At 36.8% G+C, this 21,063-nt stretch overlaps 1 protein-coding gene across 1 annotated transcript in view; it reads right to left on the bottom strand.

Moving 5' to 3' along the window:
* ST8SIA4 (ST8 alpha-N-acetyl-neuraminide alpha-2,8-sialyltransferase 4) overlaps positions 1–20,807 on the bottom strand; it is a 106,197-nt gene extending 85,390 nt beyond the window's left edge. Inside the window, exons 1-3 of the mRNA XM_082623125.1 lie at positions 20,359–20,807; positions 13,972–14,103; positions 4,828–5,085 (exon numbers count right to left, since the gene is read on the bottom strand). Coding sequence (XP_082479251.1) covers positions 4,828–5,085; positions 13,972–14,103; positions 20,359–20,471 — 503 coding nt within the window. The 5' untranslated portion in view covers positions 20,472–20,807. The remainder of the gene's footprint in view (positions 1–4,827; positions 5,086–13,971; positions 14,104–20,358) is intronic.
* Positions 20,808–21,063: the final 256 nt, after the last annotated feature.

Raw genomic sequence — 21,063 nt, 5'->3', positions numbered from 1 at the left:
TCAAGTCATACTCATTATTTCTAGTATCTCTGTTTAAGCACAGTGAGGAGTGGCATTTGATGGTCAAAAAATATCAGTTGCCAATTGTAACTGTTAACCAACCCCTCCCCTCCCCCAATGTTCTCTATATAACATCAAAGCTAGTACACTGTGGGACCAGGTTTACTTTAGATGAGGCTGGACAAGATCCCTCTTCTATGGAAAACCAGTACTGACAGGCTGCCTGACATTTCCTACTATCCACAGACAGCCCAGAGAATGGAAAGAATGCCCCATCATCCTTACCTGGGGGGAAGAGAAGAGCAGGGAAGGTGGAATGAGGATTTGTTCTCCACCACCTTTCAGCATTAAAATTAGGAAATATCTGATTTTTTTGGTTCTCATTAGAAAACCACAATTGTTAAGTTTATGAAATTCTTGAGTATAGACAATACAGATATTAGAATGTACGTTTTTGTAAATATATATGGGACTAAAATATCCAAAAAATGTGAAAAATAAAGGCAGGAAAATTGAAAAGCACTTTATATATCATTTTGCAAAATCCAAAACAATTTTCACCACTAAATAGTTGTATTCTTTAATGTAACATATGCACTGTTACAATAATTTTACACCTAACACCAAGTAAAAAAAAAAAAAAAAAAAAAAAAGACCCAAGAAAGGATTCAAAGATACTTTTAAACAGATTGCACGAAGGGAGTTTTTAACCCTGTTTTCCTTTACCTACAGTGATATATAAAGGACACATTATGTCTTCAAAACTCTAGATTCTTGAAATATTATAGCAAAACTTTAGATAAGTAATTATACATGGGGTAAACTTAGGGCTGAGATTTCGTAGAGGCAATTCTGTGGTTTCTGTGAGTAGGTAAGTTGTAACACTCTAAGGAAGATAGGAATAGTTCATACAATAATCTCAGTTTCTAAAACTAAAGTATAGCAAGGCGTACAATTTCATCCAATATCACCTACAATGAACTCTCCTCGGACCCCTGGAACCTATATTGGGTGATGGTTTTCCTCTGCAGCATTGACTCCATCTCCTTCCAATATTTAGCATACGTCAGGCCATCCAAATATAAAATATAGAATTTAATATCAATAGGACAGTGTCTCTAATGCTTACCAGGTGAGAGAAGGTTTATAACTGACACATCAATGTCAGATTAAACTAAATTTTTGCTTATCTGGAGCTGTATGACAAGATCTTTAACATCACAAGAACTTTATTATCCTTTATGAATTTTCCCTATCAGACAGGATTGTAAGTCAAGAAAAGCATGATATTTTCAACCTGAGTGAGTGACTGACCACCCATGTTTCTCTATCCTGGCCTCTTCCTTACAACATGGCACTCACTCACTGATTGAGGAACTATAGACTAACTGTCTTGAGGGTTGCACATATAAAAATCACTGATCAAGTGGACATAACACTATTATTTAATTATGATTTTAGGCATTTTTTTATTAAGAAATAAAATTATTTCTCTTACGTCCAGTTTTCTGTTATTTAGGTACATATGAAACCTAGATTTTACAAATCAGTTCAATATTTAATCAGTAATTAGAGAATCGAAGTAAGGCTTTAATTGATTTTCTTATCCTCATTTTTTTCCTTTAAGCTCCTATTTTGTATGATATCCTACAAAACGCAGCATTTAATTTAATTGATTAACTTATGATACAAACAGCCACTGAGGGAATATCTCTTCTAGGAGAGGAAATGCATGACACTGTGTGTGTGTCTGCATTTGTGTATAGTTACCATTACATGGGCAAAAATACAACGTGAGCACTTTTCACTGGCTTATTTAAAAATATTGTGGGATATTAAAAATAACTTTCTCCAGAACTACACTTCACAGGACAATAATGCCATGTATCTGCACCTTGCCCTCCTCCTCAATAGCACAACTGTTTGGAGCAAGAGATTCCTGTTTGCATATGATAATGCATTCTGTACATCATTAAACAAAGAAGATAGCATTTTATTTCTTTAAAGTACTTTCAGAAAAAATAAAGTTTAAAATCTAACTAATGCTGAATGAAGATATTATATAAAAATAATGCTTTGCTTTATAAAGTTAGAGGTCAACTTGAACATATACCTGGGTGAATCTGATCCTCGAGGGGGTCACTGAACTAACAGTGCCCTCTGCAAGCAGATCAGGTATAAGTTATCTCTCTCATAACAAACTTACTATCTAACAAGAAAAATGGGAAACAAACAAACAAACTGGGAACAACAGGTTACACATGCAACCAACCAACCAAAACTATCTATACCTATGCTGATATGCATACACATAATACAGCTCTGGGAAGGTGGGAAATTTGAAAGATTTTTAAAGATTGTTACTAAAATTTGTAACAATATTAATCAGTTTGACATGCATGGCAAACTATTTCAAGAAATAGGGCTTTGATTGAGGTTTAATGCAAAAGTCCTCTTTGATGTTCTAGAGTAGAATAGACACATGTACAGTAACAAAAGGTCATATACTCTTGGGGAAGAAAAAGATATTTGACACACAGATGATGAGTCAGATGCCATGAGAAAGATTAGAATTTTAGGAAGGATGGAGGTCTGGTAGTGATATGTCATTGATGTCCCTTTTGTCCATGAGACTCAAAGGGATGAATTTCCAAACTGGATATTATTACAAAAGAAAAAGGTTTTTCTCCAGGGATTATTTGTTTCTAATGCAAAATGTATTCCTGCCAAAGTTTACCTGGAAAATCAGAATCCCAATTCTGGGCTACACTTCCCTAATATATACTTTAATCTAGAACATTCCAACTTCTAATTTTGGAAAGCAGTAAAAATAGGAGGAAAAGAAGAAAAAGACAATTACGGCAATAATTTTCATGCCTTCATTAAGATGCTTATCCTCATTTTTTTATACTTCTTGGTAAGAGCATAACAATTATAGACTCAGGATTGGTCACTATTGTGCTCTTGTTAAATAAGTTTTTAAGATAATCATAGCTTAGAAAAGTATAAAGAACCTCTTGAAGTTCGATTATGCTCAAACACCAGTGAGTGACTTAACAACAAACAGATAACTTCTGGAGATCTAATGCACTGCCTAATGATTATAGCCAACAATACTGTATTATCAACTTTAAAGTTGCTAGAATACTAGATCTTAACTGTTCTCACCACAAAAAAAGAGAGGAGATAATTATGTGATCTGATTGAGGTGTTAACTGACACTACAATCTTAATTTCAGAGTTAAAGGTGAGGCTGAATCTAGTGGGTTATGTAGATCCCAATGCTAAAGCTTAAAGGGGTGTAGGAACAAGGAGTCAGTCACATTCGGATCCTGTAGCCCTCCTGGATTAATCAACCTTACAAATTCTCTTCTTCACCTTGCAACAATTTCTACTGTGCTCTAAAATCTTTTCCTCTTCACTTAATCTGCCCCCTGATTTTAATCTCTTCAGAAATTCTAGAAGCCTTACTCTTCCGTCATAGCCATACTTCACACAGACTTCAAAGTTTGAAGCTCGTTACTTCCACTTCCACTGTCATTCCCTCATCAAATATTTTTGTCTCCTCTTTGGACACAATTTTCTTGGTATATCTACATATTGACAAGGTTTTTCTTTCAGTTCAATCAATTTAAAAGTTCAGGTTTTTAAAGGCTCAACTGATGTCAAATCAATCTCTGATCCTGCATCCAACTGAGAAAAGATAGTATGGCAAAATGTTTGTAGTCATATTCATTGTTATGAATTGTATTCCCTGAGAGTATTCTCTTATGATTTTTCACGGTTATTATTCTTTTATAAAAAACTGTTGCCTATTTATGATTAATACTTATATAATTGTATTTATTTTTAATACTATAGTTAAAAAGAATTTTTTCAAGATCTATACTTTCAAAGGCTGGATTCCAGCATAGCTTCAAGGCTTCAAGTTATTTGTCAACATGGCAAATCAGCATACTTTCCTATCTATCTTTATATTGCAGTATTTCATATTTCAAAATACACATTTCATTTATTCAGCAAATATTTCTGAAGAACTAAAACAAGCCAAAAAATCTATTTAGATATACTGAGAATTAAAAAGTGCTAATTAATATCTGTTGTCATTACAACCTTAAGTCTACTGTTGTCTTTTTTTCAGTTAATCAAAAGCTAACTAAACACATGACTCATCAAATATCTGCTGACCATCAATGAAAAACAAATAGCTATGTTTAATTTTGCGAGAAAACTAAAAGACTAAAATATACTACCATACACAAGTACCATGTATAAAGAGTGATGAAAGCAATTTGGTCCAAGGTATCAAATATAAACTTGTTAAATTATGTTCTTAGACTACACTAACTAGTTGACATTAAAAAAGTAATATTACCTTATATGTTACATCATTGTATAATAATGTTCATAATTTTATGAATAAATAAAATAATATAATTTATTGACTATAAATAGGATTATGAATATAATTAATTAAGTGAATTAATTCATTCACTAATAGAAATAAATAATTATTTCTATTAGTGAATAAAATAGTTTTTCTGTGTATTATATTTAATAAAATTGTAATTTGGCCAAAAAGGAAAGATGGTGTGAATCTTATTGCTATGAGATCATCTTTTCTTTCAATGATATAATAATTTTAATTTTACATTCCAGGGTAAGTGTAAGTTTGGATACTACACAGATAAAGACATAAAAGATAAATATTCGTTTGAGATTTCAATAATTCATAATATTAATATTAGATTTAAACATTTCTGCCAGTGTTCTACTCCTAAGGGTCTTTGAAGAAATTATAATCTTTAGGAACAAAAGAAAGCTCACCTTATTACAAAATTGTGACTGTCAATCTCTTTTCCACATTCACTATCTAGTAGAATGCCAGAATTTCCAACAACCGCACAGGTCTTAAATCTTCGATTTTTCATTGGTGAAACTTCAGGTAGGAGGCTATGCAGATCCTGAGAAATATTTAGTGTCCGGCGTCTGTCCAGCACATAGTGTATGACATCACCAGGCTTAAAACTGCTCTTGACCACTGAGACATCTCGTTCTGCATCTAGGAAACGAAGAATGTTCTTCCTATATTTGAGATACAAGCAAAGTTTTCCATTAATGACAACATGTCCAAGGACTGGTAATATCATTTACAAAGTAACATATGATAAGATATAAATTGGTAAATCACTAACATTTAATATTCAGGTGGTAACTAAACCAACCAATTAAGTAGATGCTAAAGGAAATAAAATATATTTTTAAAACGTCATTTGCACATAGTTTTTCAATGATTTTGTAAATAGATATATAGTATACACACCTATCTGTGGAGTGAAAAAGACCCCCTATCAAAATTTATAGAAAAGTTTATTAAATGAAATATTATTGCCATGACTTGACTTTCCTTAGCTAGATAGTATTCTGCCAGACTTAATTATCTATAATCATCTATTTTGTTCAGTGGTGTCTAGTTAAGGTGAATAGAAAAACTTGAAATTGTTAAGAATCATAATTTAGTTAACTCTATTAAAAGGATTGAATGTTCCAATAAAATTATTAACATTTATCGAAATCATGTGTATATTATAATTATTTGAAGTAAAGTTAAACTATAGCACTATATATATGTGTATATATATATGTATATGTGTATATATATATATATATATATATATATATATATATATATATATATATATATATATGAAAGTTTTCTTCCAAGCTCAAGAATCCAGGAAATAAGATGGCTATATTAGAGGAAAAGATGGACAGATAAAACATTGGACCTTACAGGGCAGAGATAGCTAACTGTTCCTCAGTGTTCTTTCTTCCCTTCTTTCTTTTCCTATTTGAATCTTCTAAGTTTTACTTGGCCACACTGATACTCAGCTAGAACATTTCCAAGTTTCCAAACCCAAGTGCAGCTGGGTGTGGTCACATGAATTAGTTTTCTTAAACAGGATATGAGTGGATCAAGTGTATCACTATAGGAGAAAGAAATAAACTTCTGATTTGTTTGATTCACTGTATTTTAAAGTCTCCTTTTTTATGGAAGCTTAGCCTATCCCATAACTAATAAAGAAATTGATAAAAGATATGAGATACTACATACACGTATACGCACATGCTAAGTTAGATGATGGAAAATAAGAAAATAGATATGGCTGCCTGGAAAGCTGGTGACTCTTGGCATGATACAGAATAGCACCTTATAAAACTGTGGTCTATAATAACTTAGGAGTCATACCCTTATGTAATAAGCTTGTTGCTCTTGGATAATTGGTTAAAAGGTGCTAGTATGTTGTTTTATGTTGGTTACTCCTTTTAGCAAGGAACTAAGAGCCAAAGTCAGACATGAAATAGCCAAGTTGCAAGTTGAGTGGAGGAGAATATCTCTGGCAACGGCCTATAATCTAAACTGTGTGAGAGTCCAGTAACTGGGACCTCCTAAATGACTCCAATAATCCAATTAGCAAGAGATACAACTATAAATCAGAACCATGCCAGCAGCAAGGATATTGTCTTCTCCCCTAAGTCTATAGATTCAAACGTCTTAAGAGTAGTTGCCAATAAACTGAAGAGAAGTAGGGTTAGGTCAGAATAATTAGGGGAGAATCAGAAGGCTAAAGAACTGTGTTCAGAAGCAATCTTTAGGTGGGGTTATTCATACCAGGAACAAACTCCAAAGAAATAGCTCAGAAGCCTAATACGTTTTTGAGAGAATTATATTGACAAAGAAATCTATGAATCTGGCTTACAAAAGTTTGGGATTGCTTGATCCTCAAGCTACCAAACATATACCACCCAGAAGCAATCTGAGAAAGCAGTCTTCTGGGTTGGAATTTGGATATTACTTACTGAAGGGCTCTTAACTGCAAGCTTGAATTTTCAGAATGCTCAAAACAATGTCATTATTATAACATTCATGATAGGATAGACATTTTCCTCTAAGACTATTATTGTTTAAGCTCCATCACTATTTATAAATTTTATTATTAAGCACAAAATATGATCTCTTCCTATCACTCCATCAAAAGGACAATTCCGGGCTTCCCTGGTGGCGCAGTGGGTGAGAGTCCGCCTGCCGACGCAGGAGACACGGATTCGTGCCCGGGTCCGGGAAGATCCCACATGCCGCGGAGCGGCTGGGCCCGTGAGCCATGGCTGCTGAGCCTGCACGTCCGGAGCTTGTGCTCCGCAGCGGGAGAGGCCACAGCAGTGAGAGGCCCGCGACCGCAAAAAAAAAAAAAAAAGAAAAAAAGAGCAATTCCCCAAATCATACTCATAAGCCAGAAGCATGACTAGCAAGGAGGAATGTAAAATAACTAACTCATCTTTCCTTTTGTTTTCTTTATTTTGGTTTGCTTTAAATAGGTCCCACTTTAACGTGTAACCTAATTAGGAAAGCAGATGATTGAATACTTTATTTGGCCAGATTTTATACACAAGGAATACACCCATCAGCTCTCTGAAAAAGAGACCATTTAAAATTTTTTTTTCTCAAATATTTGGATTATCAGGTTTGCAAGGAGTAAAATTTGTACAGGAAAATCTATATAAATGCCCTACAAATGAAATTTTAAAATTAATAGAAATTATCAGGCATTATAATAATCATCTTAACAAAGTACAGACTACCTAAGAAGAGAATTGCTGGTGAAATCAGCAACCATAGAGCATATGAATTGCAGAAAATTGAGAACTCTTTCATTATGTTAAGCACATGCGATTCTTCACAAAAGTTAACAGCTAGCACCAAGAGCAGCAATCAACGTTTGTACAAATTAACTACCACTTACTTGTTTGGTGAAAAAATTAAATAATGCCTGACACCTGTATTTCAACAAAAATTTTTTTTTCATTTCCTGTGAAAATGACAAGCTTGACTCTAAAATGAAGACTGCACGGATGTGGTCAGATCGCCAAACTAGATGGTGTTATCATTTTCCTTTGAACATAATTTAAAGGGGTTGCTGTAAGTATTTGAAGATGCAACTCACAAGTAGTGGCATGTTTGCAAGCATGAAGTGAACAGAGGTCCAGATTTCAAAGAAGACTCTTTAGCTTGGAAATCCAAAAAGGAAAATCCCCTTACTCATAAAGTTAACACTTAAACGCTTGTCAACTGATAGCAAGAGGGACTTTGCAATCACAGAACATTTGCTGTGTTATAGAAAGTTAGCAGCAAAAATATTTGCAAACATACATCTTTTAAATCTGAGTATAAGAGAACACCTTTAATTTATTCATTCTTAGGGAAAATTGATATTTAAAAAGTGGACTGTAAGGGTTCAGGAAGAAAATAATGCTAAATGTGATAAATAATTATTAAGTACAGATGATACTATTGCATGTATTACTCCAATGCTGTCTTACAGGCTCAACAGTAGTTTATTTTTTAAATGGAAGCAGTAAAAAATAGTAAAAGTATTTTCCAAGACAGAATACAAAATACCAATTCACACAGACTAATCAAAGTATAAAATGTAAGTTTCTTAGAGAAAACTCAGAACAATTGTTAGTGTTGAATTTGCTTTTTTAAACTGTAAAGGCGGCGGTGGGGGGGGGGGCTTGAATGTCTCTAGTTTGTTCTTTTTCCTGCATTGAACCAAACTTTCATTTCTATTCTAGGGCTTAAATCTACACATGGAAAACTATCTGAGCTAAGATTCCTGGTGTAGGATGCAAGAAAGACTGAAAGTAATTACTATGAGTGAATATACTGATAAAATGCTTAATATTTTCTGGTAACAGTAAAGTTAGTTTTTTTTTTTTCTCCCTAGTAGGCTGTAGGTATTTTTAGATTATAGATTTAATGGACTGTAAAAGTTCTATGGATTTGCTAAGTCTAACTGTTGTTCAGACTGTAAATCTATTTTTAAAAAAAACAGAAAGAAGAAAACTAGAGCTTAAATGTAATTAACTAAATATCACTGGAAGCCTGAAAAACTCTTATACTTATGCTGAACTGAAACAACACGTTAAGTACTACCAAGGAGAACATATACGCTTTGCTCAAAAGGTACTTGATATGAATGAAAACAGCAAGTTAAACAAAATTACTTCAGAATGAGAGAGATAGAAAGAAAACTCTAACTTCTGGGCTCTAAGGAAGCATAAATCAACAAAAGCCGATGTTTAATATGCAGGCTGTACCAGTATAAGTTTTTGTAATATGTGGTCGAGTTACTACCAGATTTTTAAAGCAGAGGATTGTGTTTTCTGTGTGTGACTTAAAAGAACATTAACAACAAAAGATTCCTTACAGGTCTCTGTCATTCTGTTAAGCATAATGTAACTTTTGAAACCCTATTCGAAAAGCAAACACCTAAGTTCAGCAACTGTTTTAACGATAAAGATAACTGATAGAAATCAGGAAATATGCTTCACTTTTGGTAAGACTAAAAAATTAGTCATAATGATTATATTTTTTGTTAGGCGATGCTGGCTTAAACTGAAAGACTGGTTTAGACTGTGAAACTGACAGGAATAGATTCTATACAGAAACTTTTCAGCTGAATTTTCAGGTAGAACTTCCCTTTCAACATCACCCACCACTTGAAATAGCAGCTGCAGAGTCCTGGGGAATTAATTTTCTAAACATTGTTTTCACTTGTGAAATGTTACGTATAGCTAACCTATCACCAGGTGCCACTCTTTCTTCTCTGTAGGTTTCCTGTCAACAACAAGCACATGTGCTGTGGCAACTAAAATTAATCTAAATGACATTGTTGACTCCATCAGCAAGTATTGTGAAGCAAATCTTACAGCTGGAATGCATCACAAGTTGAGAAACAAATTAGGTAGTGATACATATATTAGGAATCAGTTTTTGCAAACTTTTGACTCCAGACAAAAATCAGTGAATCAATTCAGTTGTTAGTGACATAGTTTACTAAAAAGAAAAAAAAAAAAGTTTAAGAAATGCCAAGTGTTTCATTATGCCTACAAAAAGCAGACAGAACACAATTTTTTGTCCTCAAAAGATTATTTCTGCAAGACAACATGCCTCGAAGCTCTGAAAAAAAACATAACCTATAGCTTGTTAGGGCTTCTGAGCTAAGGGTCTTAGCTGTTATAGGAAAAATATTCTAGTTAGTATTAAAAGAAAAACCCTGAACACAACCAAATGAAAAGGCAAAATTGTCTCAAAAAAAAGCTTGAAGAAAAGTACTTTTTAGTTTAATTTACACCTCAGATAGACATTTGATATTTGGCCCAGCATTTGGTAATATTGGATGAATACTATCTTATATTATTTTAGAGTAAAAAACTCAACTTCTCTGTACTTCATAAAGACGCATTTTAATAGTATGCATTTTTAGTATTAAACAATAGTCTTCCAGAAGATTTATCTCATAATAAGAGTTCTGGCTCCACTGTCAGGCCTGGCTTTGAAGCTTGACTCTGGGACTAACAAGCTGTGTGACCCATGACGTGTGCTATTGAAGTGTATGTGGACCTTTTTCTAAAGTAAATCAATGCATGCAACAGCAAATTCTTTTTGACAGGTGAAGCACATATAAATTTGCAATTATGTTTAGTCAACCTGCAAACCTTATTTGGTTAAGAACTTCGATATATGATAACACTAAGAGTTGAAAATATTTTTACTGACTAATTATGATGTGCTTATTCTGGTCCTGATGAGTAGCTGAGCTCATACATTTCTATACATCCATATCTGGTACTGTACGTAATTCTTTAGGTTTTTCTATCCAACATATGAAAAATGAGGGGGAAAGAAACAAACAACCCAAAGATGAAAAAAGGTCAAGTCACAAGTGTTGGACATGACTAGATAATTTCTCAGTACAATGTTCACAGATATACTCACAACATCTGATACATCTTAAATGTATCATTTCTTAGCTTACAATAATAAAGAACTACTACCAATAACATCAAGCCTTTAACCAAGCTAATTAGTTTAATTGTGAAGTTAGCTGTGGAATGCATGAACTTCCCTAAATCTTGATGAATTTTCAAAGTACAATGAACTAATACATGAAATTGTCTCTCTCAGACAACTCCCCAGAGGTACAGTTGTTTGATGAATATATATGAGTCAATTCTTGATGTGCTTATGAAAGCGGCAGAGTGCATATAGGGCTGGAAGAATCAGTAATAAGAAAGAAAATCATGTCTACAAATGTAGGGAAAAACAATTTATCTTCAGTGACTGTTTCACATTTTAATGCAAACAGATAAATAATTTATTAGGAATATCACAAGTGCATTAAGTTTAATGAGATTTTTTAAATGAGAAAGATTTGTAAGCATAGTTCAATAATGTAAGATCAAAAATGATTGGTTGTAACATCTTAATCAAAAGCTTCAAAGTAGAATTTTGAAAACACTTGTAAAATATGCCCACACCCCCTCAAAGACACAAAGTAATGTGGTTCTTCATAAATGCTATAGATGTGGGGAAAAAACAAAGGAAAATAACCAAAATACTTTAAGATTAGTTTCAGGTATGACTTAAAAAGAAAGCTAAGCCAATAATCAGGTATTTTTATATTCTATATTTTTATTATAGGTGTCAACTTGATTGATACTTACTAGTCACTACAGCTACAGGCAATTATAATTTTTATGAACTGTTTGTACATTGTACGGTAATGGTTTTACAAATTATTATTTCCTTGTAAGGAAATGACAACTTTGTATGTCTTATTCAATATTTGCTCACTGTTTTATTGTTTACTTATGTGTTAAGGAGAACCAAATGAAGAGTACTAACATTTCACTCATATTATTAGCTGTTATAATTGAAAATAAATCACCCTCAAAGATATGAATGCAACCCTCATTAATTTGTAAAGTTGCAATAATAAATTGCTTGGGTCAGTTTATGTTAAATACCCTTAGCTTGAATATCTTAAAAATAGCAATAGATATAGCCTCATGCACATCTATAGTATTCATTTTTTCATAGATACTAGGAAGGCATGGCCAGATATATTGATTAAACTATTGTTAATTATGTATTTAATTTATTTATTAGACTTATCTGATACATTATTTAGCATGGCTAGGTATATTAAACTGTTACAATTTCTTATTTTACTTTATTTTCTTCTATTACTTTCCTTTACCTGATCCACAGAGCCTTACATAATTGACAACTTCCTTGCCAAATCATTCAAACTTGAAAGTTCTCTTTCTAGGCATCCTCAGAGATCAAATATTTTCTTTTTTAATCACCCATATTTCTCTTTTTCCAATCTACTTCTAAGAAACATAAATCCTTACTCTCTGCTAAGCTCAACCACACTGTATTTATGGCCCCATCTAGTTCCATATCCTATAGCTTTTTCCTCATAATTATCTCATCTCTTACAGGGTTTCTAAATTCAAATGTAGGTATAGGAGTATGAGTTAGTGAGGAAGACACTAGGTAGGTATCATGAGAAAAGGGAGCTCCAGCTGTAAAACTGTCAAACTGGAGAGCTCGTGGTTCGTGTTGGCTTCAGCCAAAGAGTTCTCAGGAGGAACACAGGTCCAGAGTTGTCACATTTTAAAATTTCTTAAGAGTATATGAAAATCTGTACTTTTATAAGAAATCTGCTAATTTTTTAGTACTGCTTTAAGTTTCTTTTTACCCAGTTGAAATAAATATTGCTTGCTGAACATATTCTACACAAAAGACACCAATTTATAAACTCTGTCAGAGTTGCACTACATCACACGCTACTCATCTCACTGTTCTTGCACTCTGCCTACAAATAGATAAAGTTCACCCTAAACTAAAAACAGCCAAACATACACCACTTGACATTGCCATGGTTTGATTCCTGTCTCCATTCCAGTCACTTTGAAAGCTTTAAAACAAAGTAGTCTAACCATTCCTGCATTTCCATGGCGCCCATTTCTTTTTAATTTCCAGACATTCTTTCAACTATATTTCAACATGTAGTGACTGCTTTTGCTGCAATGCATTCTATGAATTGCGATGCATACTCTAAAGATGAAGACAGTAGACTCTTCCTAAAAGGGGCTTATAATCTATATTATACGTACATGTGATCCAAGAAGTGAGGAGGTAGAAACTCCAGCAGATCAGCAGCTTACCCTCTTAACCACTAACCTACTCTTACAAAATCTGTGTGTTCATATCCAGTCATGGAGTAATTAGCATTTTGCCAATACTAGAAAAATGCAATGATTTTATTACGTAAAGGACAGTTGTTCTCTTGAGCTTTTTTAAAGAGTTCTGATTTACTGAAATGCTGATTTAAACATACCAACCAATGCAGCAACGTAACTATAGAGAAAATGATCTGCTTGCTTCCTCCATAATTAGGAAGGTCTGGCCATAACTTTCTTATTAGAGAATTATAATTGAAGAAAACAAGATATAATGGATATATGTAGGCATTGAGTTTGATTTCAAGAGCTTATCTAAGCAAAAATATCAGAATCTTACAGAGAATAAACCTGTACTCTAGAAGCCTTATTTGCTAATTGTTACCTATTTAAGGTATAATTATTGAGACTTTTATTACAGGAGCACACATAGAAATACCCCTTCATAGAATAAGTCAAATTTATTTATAATTGTTGGCTAAATGGCAGTTGAATAGGCTCTACTTATATCCAGTGTGAGAAAACACAAGATCAGTATGAAGACTTTAGAGAAGTTAAAGATAATTCTCAAAATATACGTCCATCCTGAGTAATAAAGAAAAGTGTGTTAAACATTAGGATTCTGTCGAACATTTTATTTCATTAGTATAAAGACAGTATATTAAAAACTCACATATTCATCCTTATATTTCTGGCTGTATAATGATTTCAGTTTTATAGTTTCACATCCTTCAGTGAGAAACATTAAGAGCCTGTTCACCCTTACTGAAGTATTCATACTTAAACTATAAATCAAGCATTCAATATAAGTTTGCCAAGCCCAATGTATTCTAGAACATGATATGAAATTTATTATGTCTTATTAAAGAAACTCACCTTATCTCTAGGACCAAAGAGGAATTGATTTTCCAACCTTCTACAGAATGCTGGAAGACTGAAGAGCCAGCCTTTCGAATGATTTTATCCGAACTATTGACAAGTGATCGACTCAAACACAGCTCACCATCTCTGAAACAAATCACAATGCCAGCTTTGTGAAAGTAAGAAGCATTTTGTATAAACAGCATAATACATAATTTGATTTAGATTACTGGTGACAACTTGTAGATACAACTTTTTCTACCTGTTAGAAGAAGTATGAGCATGATGAAAGGTATTATAAAGATTAGGTGAATATAACTTTATCAGGAGAATCATTTACACTTATTATTTTACTTATTATTTTTGAAATAAAACTATTTTTATATAAAGAAAAGACCTTTGCAGTATTTAGGAAAAAAATTCTCATCGAAGTTCTGTTCCCCTTTAGCCCCTCCCTCCCCTGCTGTGTTTAACAATAGAGACAGGATGTTTGGCCAGTTCTCCTGCATCTGTGTAACTGTGACTCCTAAGATTGTCACAGAAGACATACAGACATAATGGAAAGAGCTTTTGTTTTGGAGTAAGAAGACTTTGAATATCAGGTGATCTGGGCATGTTTGTGATTCTATCACTTGCTAGCCCATATGTCTTTTGACAATATTCTCTTTCACGGTGGTAAAGCCACTGTGACTTTACCTTACCTTGAAAATTGCAAAAACATTATCTAATATGCTTTGACTTTGTGAGAAGTGGAGCTCTGCATGTGAAAGTAATTTATAAAACACAATTGAAGTGCTAATTCTAAAATTACATCGGTCTCAAAACATCTCAACAATGAGATGCTTCCCTGATAGTCGGTGGTGAGGAGATAGAGATTGCAATGGGGGGGAAACTCATTCAGTAGCCATTATTACTGGTATTTTCTGTTATATCAAATAATTAACTATGCTTATCCCCACCAATTAATAGCAACAGGCAAGTGTATCATGCTGCATGCTACTAGCAGGGGTGTTGGTGGTAGGCGACAGACACCTATGATCGCATTTATACCATTAGGACCTTTATAGACGAACCTCTTCATTGTTCAGTAGACTATTCCTTGGTACTTTATACATGTAAACCCGGATTCAGAGAATAAAATAGCCACCTCTCTATGGCATAGCCCTTTCAATATCTGTATTTCTTTACATGTCACCTCAATTTTTTAGAATCTCAAAAACATAGTTAAAAAGTAACATGACTATTTGCTCAGTCACAAAGTCTAAATCTGTGTTTATTATGTAGGCAATCCTCCCCTACTATCAATGGAAACATTGCCTGTGCAACAGCTGCTGGATGAATTCTGTAATTGGAGGCTGATAGTTTGGTATTTTGGTTTGCATTCTTTTTTAAACATGTAGTTCCAATTTGAAGCAACTCAAAGCATCAAATGCAACTACTCCCTGTGAAATTTAGAACTCTATAAAAATTAATATTTTAAACTGTCCTACTGATGAAAATGATACATTTGCATGCCTATGCATGGCTAATCATAGTCATTTTATAGAGGTCATTTAGGATGCAAGGAAACATAGGGTGCCATTACTACTCAGTAGCCCCGAGTCAATTTTTATATTACACGTCTAATGATAATAACTATTACATATGAATGAAAATGTGGATATACAGAGTTAACCTTCACACTTTTGGAGATACGCCTTCAAGAGTATGGACACAAATTCTCACCATTTCTAGGGGTAGGGACCTTCCCCATCTTCATCTTATTAATAATTAACTGTCCTGTCAATATCATCTTTTTCTAACCACAGATTGCTACAATTAAAATAATTATTTTCACCACCAATAAACTTTTACAGAAGAAGTAAGCTGGCATTTTAAATATCTGTGGGAGATTGCTTTACTGACAGGTAGATAAAGATACATTTTTATAAGGCAGAATGATTGCTATGATATTGTATGGAGGCTTTTCAAAACCTCTAAGATTTAAAAAAAGTGCTTTAAAAGTTTAAATCAGTTTTATATTAATGAAATGCTACCACATTACTCTGCTATTTGAATTGTTTTCATTGAACTGGTGATAAGTCAAACTTCAAACTTTTACCACTGGAAAGAATTTTGAATGAAAATAGCTACAACGAGTCACACTTCTTGAAGTCAATGGAATTCATGTGTGAGAAGGCCAGGCTGCCAGCAACCTGAGGCTCTGGAGCAAATTTCTTTGTATAAGGTTAAATGAGTCCCAAGGGGTTTTTCTGCTTGTGACCTTGGTAGTACTCGGTCTGGAATAGGCTTTTCCTTCCTGTGAATGCAAGGCATGGAGGATGTTGCCACCCCCTACTAGTTTCTCATCCCAGATCAGACACGAGTGCTAAACAGCTGCACTGAAAACATTTCTCGGATGGGGTGTATACAGGAAGATTCAACACGTACTTCTAAAGGGATAATTACACAACATATAAAAGAAATAAAGCAACATATATTATAAAGTATCCCTGCTTATATCGAGCTAAGAAAAACCCAGTTAGATGGTCATCTATGCGATACCAGTGACAGAAGCTAATCAGCAGTTATATTACTAGTCTTTACAAATATTTTTCTTTGAAATATGAGTTGCCAGGCATCACTACAATTTATTCTATTAATTCTGCAGTACATAACACACAAGATTAATTTTCATTCATGAAATTAGGTCCCCCAAAGCCCAGGAATGAACCCCACTGTAAGCTCTTCTTGACTTGGCTTTTGAATAAATGTGTTCCCTTAGGTTAAATTTTCTCTTTAATATTAAAATTTAAGTCATTTAAATGAAAAGAACTTGCATCAAATTAAGCCTGAACACAAACAGCAGGCAATTTTGTGTTTTCATTCCTTAAGTGCCAAACAACTAAAAATAAAGATGCGATGTACTACCTTAACTTACAGCCTAGACTTTTAGTAGAATTCCAAATATAACATATGAAGTAACATGCAGATTCTGGTTTCCTGAGTTACAAGAGTGTGTTCCACCCTAGAACAAACTGGAACTAACATTGCTAACAGTGATAATACTTTAAGTATGAATGCTTATCTCCACTGTCACTTCTATCATAAGTTTCAGAACTAATACTGCTGATCATCTAGTGAGACAACCTAAAGTACACAAATTAAAAAGGAAATCTGTAGATAGTAAGAAAAGTAAGTTAAAGTGTCATTTAAAGTCACCCAGGAAAAGAGTATGTAGCAAGTTTTAAGGAATAATAATCAAAGCAAACGTCTATTTGGTATTAAAGTTTGTTACACTTTTAAATACATTATTTCATTAAATGCATATACCCACATATTTTTACCTGTAGGACCCTTAAGTGAACATATTTCTAATTATACCAAAGAGCACACAGAGCCAGTAAAATTACAGGCCAGTTGTGAGGCAAGTGCCATTTTTCCCATTAAGAAAAAAATATCAATTAAGAATAGACCACTTCATACCCCTAATGCCCTTTCAGTTAAACTTCACTAGTCAACAGACCAGGCAATTGATAGGTTAGCTTCGAAGGAAACAGTTTTAAATGTCCAATTATTACTTGACCTATTCTCCAATAATTCCTTATTACAAACATGCTGCTAGTATTCCTCTGGAGATACGAGAATGTGGATGGTTGGTAGGAAAGCTGGGCTGCTGTTCTTTTTCCTTCTCTGTGGAATGACTGCTCCATATTGCATACAAGAACCTTGCTACACTGCCTCTAGATGGGACCTCCAGCGTTAAAACGGGAGGCAGGTCGAATAGATAAAGAAACTGCTGCCTACTGCAAATGGTAGCAGGGAAGCTAAATATGAATCTAGGAGGATGTTCTAAGATACATGGACTGTGGAACTGTCCTCAATTGAATCCGCTGCCCACTCGCAAGGCACGCAGTGGCTGACCCAAAAGGTCAGGGACTGCCGTTTACGTCACTGCTGATTACTGGCCTGGGTTCTGGGGCCAAACCGCCACTCTAGTTTACTCATCTCAAAACGAGTTCCTCCACGTGGCTTGGGTAGAAAGAGAGTCAAGGAGAAGAAGGCCGTTTGATGAGTCAACTCCTCCACCAGAAGCACTATTCTGGAGTTGAAACGAAATGATAAACTGGTATCACAAGCTTTTCCTCTGAACGTTTCATGTGAGGGAAAAGCGAAACAGCGCTCAGGGGGAACTAGCTGTCCTCACGTTGCCCCCGGCAGCGCCGACCCCAAGGGCTCAGGGAAGAGCTGGCGGCGGCAGTCCCGACGCTGCGGGGCACCGGGAGACGCGCGCCGCCTCGCCCTGCACGGCCGTAATTGCGGGATTTAATTAGGAAGGAGGAGCCCGGTTGCCGATTGAGCAGCAGTTATTATATATTTTTTTAATTTTAAAGGGGGCCTGATTTCTGCAGTAAAGGCTTCCGCGTCTCCTCACCATTCTTCCACCCTCGCGGCCAGCTCTCGCGGAGCAGCAGCTGCTCCGCCACGCACTTCTCCTTCTGTTTGATCAACCCGCGCCCGCCCCGCGCAATCTCGAAGGAGCAGGGAAAGCTGGCTCAGCCCGAAAAAGGTGCAAGAGAAACCCCTCACCCCCAGCTGGCCCGACCGCCGCGCCCCTGCCTGCGCCCGCCTCCTACTCCTCCTCGGCGCCCTGGGCAGCGCCCACCGGCTGGCGGCGTCCAGGAAAGGCCACGGGAGGACCGTCGCCCGGGAAATGAGGCGCATCCCAGGTCGGTTATTTGACCCGGAGGACTCGGGATGCGCTCCTCCTTCCTGCCGGCGGCTAAGGGAGGCCCGGAGAGGACGCCTGGGGGGCGGGGGCGCCTCCTCTCGCCTCCCTCGTCCCTCCCACTCTCACTCTCCAGGGTTGCCAGCCAAGGGCCCGAACCTCAGAGTCCTGGCGAGGCTTGGCCGCTTTGTCTGGGCTCAGGCATATCTTCGGAGCCCACCAGCCGGGAAGGGAACAAAGAGCCTCGACCCCCACGCCCCAGCCTCCGCCTCTCCCCCACGCGCCGGTTCACCACCTTCCTGAAGACCCCTTTGTCTGCCTGGGAAGCACAGGTCTACCGGGGGTGCCCACACCCCCGCCCAGAGTCCTTCTTTTCTGACAATCGAGCTAGGCTGAATTTTCAACCCACCCACTTCCTATGTTAACATCATACAGTTCGGCGTTTTTCCCCCCAACATAGACCATTTAGAGATTTGTTGATGCATAACAATCAGCCAGCCCATCCCTTATTAGCTTTTTCATTCCCTTCCCGTCCCTTTCGACTGTACTTCTATGTTAATTTTCTATAAAATAACAATTTCTTCTGTAAAGATAAGCCGGCGTCTTGCTCCCTTAAATTCTCATTACTTAGGGAGGAGCAGGAATATTAAGTAACGGAGTGAATTAAGTTTGTGTGTGTGTGCACGCGCGCACACGTTTTAGCAGTCCTGTCCACCGCCCACCCCCGACCCCTCCCGCCCCAACGGCAAGGGTTCTATCTTGGTTTTCATAAATCTTAGGGAAAATAAAAACCAGGCTGGCATCTCTGCCAGTGTGGAGTTTCCGATAACGATAGCAGACGCCTCCGGATGAGGCAGGATTTCCGAAACAGGACTTTGAACAGAGTTGACAACCAGGTTCACATCCTCAGAAAACGCTTCCAATCTATGTAAGCAACACAAAGTTGCCACCACCTCCTGGGTAAACTTCAAAGACACAGAGGCCAGGGGGGAGGGAGGAAGGAAGTGTGATATTTAGAGAACTTACTGGGGTGGAGGAAGATTCTAAACTCATCTAGACAAACTAAAGAGCAGAAATATAGTCTGTGTGAAGCTACAGCACCCAGTTTCCAAAACTGTAACCATGACGCCCATGGGTTTTACCCACGGACAGCAAATAAGGAGGTACCGTTGGCTGACCTGGAGTTTCTAATCAAATTATGATACACAGATCTACCCGACGCCAAAGAATTGTAAAGAAACAGAGGAGACACATTTCCTGCTTTCTGAGCTTTAACTTCAGCCTTTCAGTAAGCCAGATTTCTCTAGTACCTCCCTAGAGTGATAGGGCAGAGAAAGAAGGAAGGGCAACCAGATGGTGAATAAAGAAAATCTAGATTGAGTTCTGCCCTGGGACTAAAAGGACAAGGGCACCCATTCTTTGTTGACACTTCTGCAGTGACTTCTTTGGCGTGCGAGCCCCAGCACCAACACAACTGTCACTATCACCGCACAGGGCAAGTTGAACTCGTACTGAGAACCCGCTGTAGAGAATCACACACACCTCAACAACAGCCTTTGTTATTTAATTCACGAGGCTAAACACAAGCTGACACCAACACAAATACTACCCCAACCCTCACTCTGTCGTCTATATTCACATTTCATTTATGGCTTGACTTTTTATCATATCCTAAAATGAAGCTTTGCATTTACCCGATGAGTTGCGTCTCCTGGTGCTCCTCAGTTCTTGCTATTTCTTTTGTTTTATAAAAGATCAGGAGCAGACTTATCGTGCAGATCGTCCACCTCTTCCTAATGGAGCGCATCTTGGGTGCCCGGGAAAGTCCTGGTTGCCCCAGCTCCCTCACCTTCTCTTCATATAAAGGCTCCGTTTTGGGGAGATGTAGTCGCGGGGAGGGGGGGGGGATCTGTAAAATGGGAGGAGAGCGTGGAGCTGGGATCTCAGAAGCAGGTCTCGAGGGTCCTCTGCGGCCAAGCTCCCGCTGGTCCTCGAGCGCTGCCCAGCGCACTCTCTCGCGGTTCCCGCCAGCCCTAACTCGCTCCTCGCCGCCTCCCTGGGGCTCAGGTTTTTTTCCGAAGAGACACCTTGTACATTGGAGGTGGCGGCCGCTTCTGCAGCCGGGTTCGGGGGCGTCACTGGCCCTTCCCTTTTCCTAGCATGGAAATGATGAACAAAACCAGCCAATCACGGGACTCAGGGGCGGAGGCTGCTGTTGCTTTTCGTCGCTGGCGGCTGCTTGGAGAGTAACGTCGCCGGCCTCGCCTGAACTGTGCAGAGAGAGGAAGCTCACAAGCTCACAGCCGTGTACACACACACGCACATACACACGCACGCACCAGTGCTCGCACACCGTGGGAAGAGAGCAGCGCACTAAGAAGTCAGGTCGCCCTCTCGGG

This window comes from Mesoplodon mirus (genome assembly GCF_964341445.2).
Source record: "Mesoplodon mirus genome assembly, chromosome: 5".
Lineage (NCBI taxonomy): Eukaryota > Metazoa > Chordata > Mammalia > Artiodactyla > Ziphiidae > Mesoplodon > Mesoplodon mirus.
Note: the sequence above shows the minus strand (reverse complement) of the source record. Positions and strands in the feature narration are given on the sequence as shown.